Source organism: Rhinopithecus roxellana, chromosome 10, assembly GCF_007565055.1.
Source record: "Rhinopithecus roxellana isolate Shanxi Qingling chromosome 10, ASM756505v1, whole genome shotgun sequence".
NCBI lineage: Eukaryota > Metazoa > Chordata > Mammalia > Primates > Cercopithecidae > Rhinopithecus > Rhinopithecus roxellana.
In genome coordinates, this window is record NC_044558.1 from 95,980,082 (window position 1) to 95,989,293 (window position 9,212).

General features: G+C 44.4%; 1 protein-coding gene across 13 annotated transcripts in view; it reads left to right on the top strand.

The window, feature by feature from the left end:
- The window catches only part of GIT2 (GIT ArfGAP 2), a 65,743-nt gene extending 57,703 nt beyond the window's left edge, over positions 1–8,040 (top strand). For all 13 annotated transcript variants that reach the window (XM_010379339.1, XM_010379357.1, XM_030939661.1 and 10 more), the window contains 4 exons: positions 1,177–1,259; positions 1,834–2,022; positions 6,880–6,943; positions 7,467–8,040. In XM_010379339.1, the coding sequence (XP_010377641.1) occupies positions 1,177–1,259; positions 1,834–2,022; positions 6,880–6,943; positions 7,467–7,679 (549 nt within the window). In that variant the 3' untranslated portion in view covers positions 7,680–8,040. The remainder of the gene's footprint in view (positions 1–1,176; positions 1,260–1,833; positions 2,023–6,879; positions 6,944–7,466) is intronic.
- Positions 8,041–9,212: the final 1,172 nt, after the last annotated feature.

The window sequence follows — 9,212 nt, forward strand, 5'->3', positions numbered from 1 at the left end:
TCAATAAAACTCTCTTAGTCACATGTTTTGATTAACTTGGATGAAATTCAAGGAGTAAAGCTAGAAATAGCTCACACTTGTATTTTATAAGGTAATTGGTTTAGGTTTTAAATTAGCCTCCACTGATTTCTGTTCCAAAGAAATTCTCAAGCATTATGGGTGAAATAAATACTGAGGGAAAATAATGTTCATGAAATACTCAGAACATAGTCCCCTTCGAAGGAATAAAGTCCCCTTCGAATTTCGTCACCCTAGAAGATCCTGTGTTTAGCAGTGCTGGCATTTGTTCAAAACATTTTTAGGATTCCTCTTTTGAATCTATATCCCATTTTTGATTGCCACAGTTACACCAAATCTTTACATTTTAAGGGGTAGATTTGAGCCCAGGCATGAAATATTGGAGACAGCAGGAGGCAGGAGACCTGGTGCTCGGTCCTGTTTTTCTGCGGACGTCGTGGCCTTTGGTGGGCCACGCAGCTTTCTTGACCCTTCATTTTCTCATATGGGTTCAATCAGATAATCTGAAGGTGGCTTCCAGCGCTGAAGGTCTGTGGTCATAGAAGTGCCAGGATTGTTTTTGTTTGTTTCTGAGACAGGGTCTTACTCTGTTGCCCAGGCTGGAGTACAGTGGTGCGATCATGGTTCACTACAATCTTGAACTCCTGGGCTCAAACAATCCTCCCTCAGCCTCCTGAGGAGCTGGGACTACAGGTGTATGCTACCGTGCCTGGTTTTTTTTTTTTTTTTTTTTTTTAATGTTGCCCAGGCTGGTCTCAAACTCCTAGCCTTAAGCAATCGTCCTGCCTCAGCCTCCCAAAATACAGGGATTACAGGCATGAGCCACCACACCCTGCCTGTATTTTAACTACATCTCATTATGTTATAAATTTGAGAACTAAATGAGGGTGTGTTGCCTTGCATGTCTGTTAGTTTGTACCAAGGATGTGATTATGGAGTAGCCACTGAGCTAAGAAGAAAATGGTGCAAAGAAGGAAAGAGGCCATTTCTGGATCCAATGTTCATCTTTTACTGAATTTTCACTAGAGAGTTGGCCCCTGTCCCAAATGAGATTTGGGATGTGAAGGCCAATAGCCTAATAGGTAACAGTTCCTAGGGAAGACTCCTGAGAAGGGTCTCATGTTACCAACTTATGAGGGTCCCCCTTCTTTCTTGTAGGCATCCAGGCTGGAGAAGCAGAACAGCACACCTGAGAGTGACTACGACAACACTCCCAATGACATGGAGCCAGATGGCATGGGGTACATCCACAGGACGAGCGTGCCAGGGGAGGGGCTCCCCAGGGCCAGCAGAAGCAGTTCACCACACACACCCCTTTTCTCTATTTTCAGACTCATAAAGTCTTAAAACATTCAAGTATACGCTCCTAGTTGGCATGTCTTGTCATCTCACATTATTGCTAAAAGGTCTTTTTCTTTGCACCAGCATGTTATGTGTCGTTAGCTGTCTGTAGTGTGTCTAAAGTCATTACCGCACTTCGTCACGCAGACAACACTAGGTTACATTCTGCATTTGTACCCAAGGAATTGGCTCACCTGGGGATGGCTTTATAACCACACACTCTCCCCGCCCCAGGTATTTCCCTCCCTTTTCCCCTCCTTCACCCTTCCGATGGGAGTATACACTTCCAGCCCTGTGGTAGAGTGAAATAGCCCATTTTAGAGCCTTACCATGAGTCTCCTGCTAGACAGGATAAAGGAAATGACGAGACCAGCCTGCTCATGCATTTAGCTGGTGCATACAAAGTGGCTCCTAGAAGCAGAGGAGCAGCTAATAAGCACCTGCTGTATTTAACTGCATCTTTAATGTTCACAGGTCAAGCCGAAAGGGACGGCAAAGAAGTATGGTGTGGCCAGGTGATGGCTTGGTACCAGACACAGCAGAACCCCATGTGGCCCCAAGCCCCACTCTCCCTAGCACCGAAGATGTCATCAGGAAGACTGAACAGATCACCAAAAACATACAGGAGCTCTTAAGAGCAGCCCAAGAAAATAAACATGACAGGTAAGCAGGACTGAAGACCCTGCTTTGGCAGAGCATGTGTTATGCGCCCAGAAAGGGATGATGCCCACGTTCCCAATGGCAGCTGTTCCTAGCATGCTGCTTCAAGGTCATTGAAAACCTAAGTCCACATTAACAGGCTTAAGAACAATGTCAATTTTGGTTTGGTTTGTCTTGTTTGATTTACATGGTATTTTCTTTTTTTCATCTTGTTATGAAGCTCCGAAAATAAGTGCTTCTAGAAATAGGATTGTGGCATAGTTAGGGTGGCGACAGTGCTAGTTCTAGGTAGAGGGGAAAGGGGCTACCTTACACCTTGCTTTTGGCCATGGCTATACCCTGGCCTGGCTAGGGACAAGGCTGCTGACAAAAAAGGTATCCTGGGCTGGGCACAGTGCCTCACGCCTGTAATCCCAGCACTTTGGGAGGCCGAGGCAGGTGGATCACCTGAGGTCAGAAATTTGAGACCAGTCTGACCAATACGGTGAAACCGTATGTCTACGAAAAACACAAAAATTAGCCAAGCATGGGCGGCATGTGCCTGTAGTCCCATCTATTCAGGAAGCTGAGGCAGGATAATTTCTTTTTTTTTTTTTTTTTTTTTTGAGACGGAGTCTCGCTCTGCCGCCCAGGCTGGAGTGCAGTGGCCGGATCTCAGCTCACTGTAAGCTCCGCCTCCTGGGTTTAAGCCATTCTCCTGCCTCAGCCTCCCGAGTAGCTGGGACTACAGGCGCCCGCCACGTCGCCCGGCTAGTTTTTTGTATTTTTAGTAGAGACGGGGTTTCACCGTGTTAGCCAGGATGGTCTCGATCTCCTGACCTCGTGATCCGCCCGTCTCGGCCTCCCAAAGTGCTGGGATTACAGGCTTGAGCCACCGCGCCCGGCCCCCAGGATAATTTCTTGAACCCTGGAGGCAGAGGTTGCAGTGAACCAAGATCATGCCACTGCACTCCAGCCTGGGCAACACGAGCGAAACTCTGTCTCAAAGTGAATAAAGTTGATCTCATCATCACCCAAATCCATGTCTGCGCATGAGAGGGGAAGCTGCTTACTCTGACCAGAAGCACATCCTGTGGTTAATTCTTACCCGGAAGGGAATGGCTCTTGCTCCAACTTAGCCTTTTGTTCTTTGAGAGTGAATTCTCTAAGAACTTCTGGTGAGTTGCAGACTGCTTGGGGTAACATCCTAGCTTCCCATGGTTGGCAGGATGTAGACACTCATAAAACATTAGCTAAACCAGCAGAGTTCAGTCAAACCCAAGAACAATCTCATTCTTTTCATTAGGACAGCAAAGTTTAGGACTTCAGTGAAGAACTTTCTACACGCCTTGCACGAGAAAATAGTGTTTAAGGGATGCTGTGCTGTTTACTCTTCTCTCTGTTTTCTTCTTCCACACAGACATGCATCTGGGCCTTTGTATTCCCTTTTGTAGTCCTGGCACTACTGGGTCAACCTCCCCTTTCTCTACCCTTTTTTATGTGGCTCACACATCTCCCAGTGTCCTTATTTCCCACTAGGAAAGAGGGGAATAAGCCATGTTTATTGAAAGATAAGAGTTAGTCTTTTGGAGGGACTGCTGGAAGCTCCTCAGAGAAAAAGAGAAACCCGCATAACTTTTTAGCCTTTTTTGATAAAAACTGTTTAATGATTTGGCTTCTTCCTCCTTTCCCAGGCATCCTCTTCGTACCACGCCTTTTGGACATATTTGATTACAGAAAGCAGTATCCCATGGCTTTCCAAAGTACAGGCCTTTTTTTTTTTTTTTTTTTGAGACAGAGTCTTGCTCTGTCACCCAGGCTGGAGTGCAGTGGCGTGATCTCACTCACTGCAACCTCTGCCTGGCTCAAGTGATTCCCCTGCCTCAGCCTCCCGAGTAGCTGGGATTACAGGCGCCCACCACCATGCCTGGCTAATTTTTTTGTATTTTAAGTATAAACAGTTTCACCGTGTTGGCCAGGCTGGTCTTGAACTCCTGATCTCAAGTGATCTGCCCACCTCAGCCTCTCAAAGTGCTGAGATTACAGGCTTGAGCCACCGTGCTTGGCCAAAGTTTTTGACCGTGTTTAATGTAATCATGATTCAATAACACGTCCTTCCTGAGCACTGTGACCCCGTTTGTCAGTGTGCTTCGCTTTTCATTTCCTCTAGTTCAGAAGTGCTGTGCTTGTATTTCAAACTAAAACGTGCTTGCCTTATGTTGCTGTCGTTGTCAAAAATATAAATATCTGCCCTGAGGCCATTTCTGGCTTCAAAGATGCAATATGGTGCTTGGTACAATTTGGGAAGTTTCTTTTTTTTTTCCTTTCTTTGTTTAAAGTGTACAAATCCATTCAACAACACATATCATGATCTGATTTCCTTTTTTTTTTAAGACCATGAGAGAATGATGCAGAGATTTTAATCATTAGCTCATTTCTTTTGGTTTAAAACCATAATTGGTCTAGAGAATTTATATTTCTTTTTTTTTTTTTTTTTTTTTTGAGGCGGAGTCTCGCTCTATCGCCCAGGCTGGAGTGCAGTGGCCGGATCTCAGCTCACTGCAAGCTCTGCCTCCCGGGTTTATGCCATTCTCCTGCCTCAGCCTCCCGAGTAGCTGGGACTACAGGCGCCCGCCACCTCGCCTGGCTTGTTTTTTGTATTTTTTAGTAGAGACGGGGTTTCACCGTGTTAGCCAGGGTGGTCTCGATCTCCTGACCTTGTGATCCGCCCGTCTCAGCCTCCCAAAGTGCTGGGATTATAGGCTTGAGCCACCGCGCCCGGCCTGAGAATTTATATTTCATAAATTGTTCAATGCTATACTAAAATTTGTGGATACTTAGATACCCGAGATGCTTTTATTTATAATCTTGAATTGTACAAATTAAACCCATGCCTTTTTCTCATTTTCTCTTCTTGATCCATGTAAGCAGCCCCAGCCCCTGACATTCCTGAAGTCTGGTCTTGTCTCCTGGGCCTCCAGCCTCACTCCTGCCTTCACACAGACATACATACGATTCAGGGATTATGACATACTATGCACGAAAACCTTTTTGAGGAAAGATACCAATGTGAATGAAGTTGTGAAAGTGGACTCCTGTTAGAGGAGGAGAAGGCCTTCCTCATCAATCTGGGTGTGCTTGCTTTTCTGTCTTGTCGAGGACTTCCCCAAATAGTTCATAATGAGTGAGCTTTTGAGAGATGGCCTTAGGAAAGATTCCTTCTCTGTAGCAGGAGGAAAGGGTGAATCGTATTTCTCAAAAATGAAACCATAACCAACAGAATATAAAACTCTTCACTGGCCAGGCATGGTGGCTCACGCCTGTAATGCCAACACTTTGGGAGGCTGAGGCGGGTGGGTCATAAGGTCAGGAGTTCGAGACCAGGCTGACCAACATGGTGAAGCCCCATCTCTACTAAAAATACAAAAATTAGCCGGGCGTGGTGGCGCAAGCCTGTAATCCCAACTACTCAGGAGGCTGAGGCAGGAGAATTGCTTGAATCCGGGAGACGGAGGTTGCAGTGAGCCGAGATTGTACCACTGCACTGTAGCCTGAGTGACAGAGCGAGACTCTGTATCAAAAAAGAAAAAATAACTCTTCAGTGTGGTTCTCAGTCACTGTGATATTAACACACAGTTTATTAGTATGCATGATACACATGACAGCTATGGACATTGCTTTTTTCTCTTTCTGAAATCTGTGTGACCAGATGGGTTGTTGCCCCTTCATATTTACAAGTTAACTATACGTTGGAACTTTTGTTATTACATGGTTTATAATTGTAATTGCTCACAAAGGTAAAAGTCAAGGTTTCCCATGAAGGCATTTTTGGATAATATAAACATTTTCTTGAAATGTAATGGTTTAATTTAAAATGTAGGCAGTCTTTTTTTTTTTTTTTTTGAGATGGAGTCTCGCTCTTGTCCCCTAGGCTCGAGTGCAGTGGCATGATCTTGGCTCACTGCAACCTCTGCCTCCCGTGTTCAAGCGATTCTCCTGCTTCAGCCTCCTGAGTAGCTGGAATTACAGGCATGCGCCACCACGCCCAGCTAATTTTTTTGTATTTTTAGTAGAGATGGGGTTTCACCATGTCGTTCAGGCTGGTCTCAAACTCCTGACCTCAGGTGATCTGCCCACCTCGGCCTCCCAAAATACTGGGATTACAGGCGTGAGCCACTATGCCCAACCAACAGTTTTATTTATAATAGTTTTGAAACTAAATTTATTACAAAGGGGAAGTACGTAAGTTGCTTATGACAATCTATTCAGAAGCCAACTTCATGGTTTAAAAAATGGGGAAAGGGCCGGACACTGTGGCTTACAGCTGTAACCCCAGCACTTTGGAGGCCGAGGCAAGAGAATCACTTCAAGACAAGGCTGGTCAACATAGTGGGACTCCTCTACAAAAAAAAAATTTAAAAATCAGTCAGGCATGGCGGCACATACCTGAAGTTCCGGCTACTTGAGAGGCTCCAGTTCTAATTTTAAGGATTTTTTTCAGTCCTTTATTTTTCACTTCTGTGGCCTTTTGCATGGAAATCCTTTCTCTTTCTAGAAATCAGGACAATGAAACACATGAGAAGTTGACATGAGGAGGGGTGAATTATGTTTCGGTACTGTTGTGTGGCCTTACCTGATCAGGAGTGTATGTTGCCATATTTCATACCTGGAGACTTTTCATCAGATTGAACTTTCAGGAAGCAATGGCAGTCCTGCTTTATAACCATGTGCCCTCTGGTGGTGTGGGATGCCCAGCTGGCTGGCTACAGCCCCAGCCCCTTCATGAAGGGAATATAAACACAATCTATCCTAGCACTTGAGTACTCTTCACCTCCGAATCATTTTTACTGTCATTGAGTAACTTCTTCAATATTCTTGCAGTTATATTCCCTGCTCAGAGAGGATACACGTAGCTGTTACAGAAATGGCAGCATTATTCCCCAAAGTAAGTCACTTGCTACTCACTTGGTTTAAATCCTTTTAAATGAACAGCAAGAAATTTCTTTATGACCTGTATATTATATTAGCTTTTTTGTAGCATATGCAGTTTTAAAATATGCAGTCGTATAGAGCTTTGAAATATTTTTGTTCTGCATGAATGTTGATTTAATAAGACAAGGATATACAAGTCATGTGCTAAAAGGCAAATTTTTAAATTTTTAAATTTATAGGATTTTCTGGAATATTTTACCCACATGGATTAATATTTTTCAAAAACTACCTCAAAATACCACATACTACTAAAATTACCCTGCAGGCACTTTGACCTTTGAATCAGAATATTCCAGCATCTCTTACGCTGTGGGCTGTGACACTTGGAGTGTGTAAAGCACCCCATTGAGAAAGGGCAGGACCAAACTGCCTTTCACTCCGGGGAGCAGCTTGGTTTGCTTTAGAAGAATGTTTGTCCCCTGGTTTTGGATGTCTGCCCTGCAGTTCAGGGTAAACGGTTGTCTTCTTCCTTTTAGAAACCCAAGTCTGACATGGTGAGGACTTCCCTTCGTTTACTGACGTCCAGTGCCTACCGATTGCAGTCAGAGTGCAAAAAGACCCTCCCAGGGGACCCCGGCTCACCCACAGACGTCCAGCTGGTCACTCAGCAGGTCATCCAGTGTGCGTACGACATCGCCAAGGCTGCCAAGCAGCTGGTCACCATCACCACCAAAGAGAACAACAACTGACAAAGGCAGGGTGTCACCTCCTCTGTTTTCTAGGCTTTATAAAGTCCAATTTCAAATTCAGACACAGAACTCTTCAGATTTCTACAAAAAAAAATTTAATGATGGTTTAAAACTTTTTAAAAGAAAACTCAGTATTATTTTTGCATGTTTTCTAACCAATTTTCAACTATTTAACCCACTTGCCTTATTTTGTGCCTATTTGCTGGTTTAGTTTCTGATGTTCGGTTGTGTTGTCAATAACTGTCGAGTTGATCACATACATCCAAAAGAATAGTTTCATTGTCTAAAGTTTGTGAAAACTTTTCCATCCCTTAAAACTCCCTGCCTATGGCTAAAACTATAAATGAAATTTTTCATAAAACATTTTCTTGAGAGAGTTCAGTTTAAAAAGAAAAAAATCAACATCATTTGTTCCCTACCAAGCATCGTGCAATAAGTGAATTTCCTGGCCTGCTCAGAATCTCTAAGCTTGGGGTATCTCCAAGCATGTATGTAGAGAAAGGACTTTGCCACTTTTTAAAACTAGTGTCACAGTCTCTCTTGGGAGGAAACAATGAATTGATCCATTTCTTCTCAGTGTTTTACCCTGCTAAATGTTTTGTTATTTAATGTTGTTATCTCAAGCTCCTATCTCTTGATATTTTCTTGTCATCTTGAAGGCCCCATGGAATGAGATAAAGCATTGACCCGCCACAGGACATCTCATGAAGCCATGTTCAGGGTAGGAGCTTCACGCACATCGCCACCCATTGTCAGGTGCTCTCCCTCACCCCTGTAAGCCAGGCAGTTTGTTCAAAACCCGCAGCAAAGAGAAGCGTCAGTCTAACACGCCAGAACTCATTTTGTGCCACCCATTCAGGTATCACTACCATGAACTGTAGGGAAAAGAAATCACCTATTCCCTGACATTGTGTTGCACCTTTCATCCAAAAGTCAGCTTGCTTCTCTGACCACTTACAGCTTTCTCACATGAGTTGCTTCACATTTTTCATCATCTTTAAGGACTTCTTATAAGGAAAGATGTATCGCAGTCATCTGAGTTAGTTTCTCCTCCATCACCTCATGAGTACTTAAAAATTAGACATCAACGGCCGGGCGCGGTGGCTCAAGCCTGTAATCCCAGCACTTTGAGAGGCCGAGGCGGGCGGATCACGAGTCAGGAGATCAAGACCATCCTGGCTAACGTGGTGAAACCTCGTCTCTACTAAGAATACAAAAAAAATAAAAATGAGCTGGGCATGGTGGCAGGCGCCTGTAGTCCCAGCTACTTGGGAGGCTGAAGCAGGAGAATGGCAGGAACCCAGAAGGTGGAGCTTGCAGTGAGCCTAGATGGCGCCACTGCACTCCAGCCTGGGCAACAAGCGAGACTCCGTCTCGAGAAAAAAAAAAGTTAGACATCAACTTTCAAGAATTCCTTAGAGAGTGTGCTTTCAGCTGGCTGCCTGCTACCCTAAAGCCCTGAAAGAGTAAGGTTGAAGTGCTGGAACATGCTCAGACTATTTTTCAGTTACTAAAAAGCCCCTTCTTGTTCTG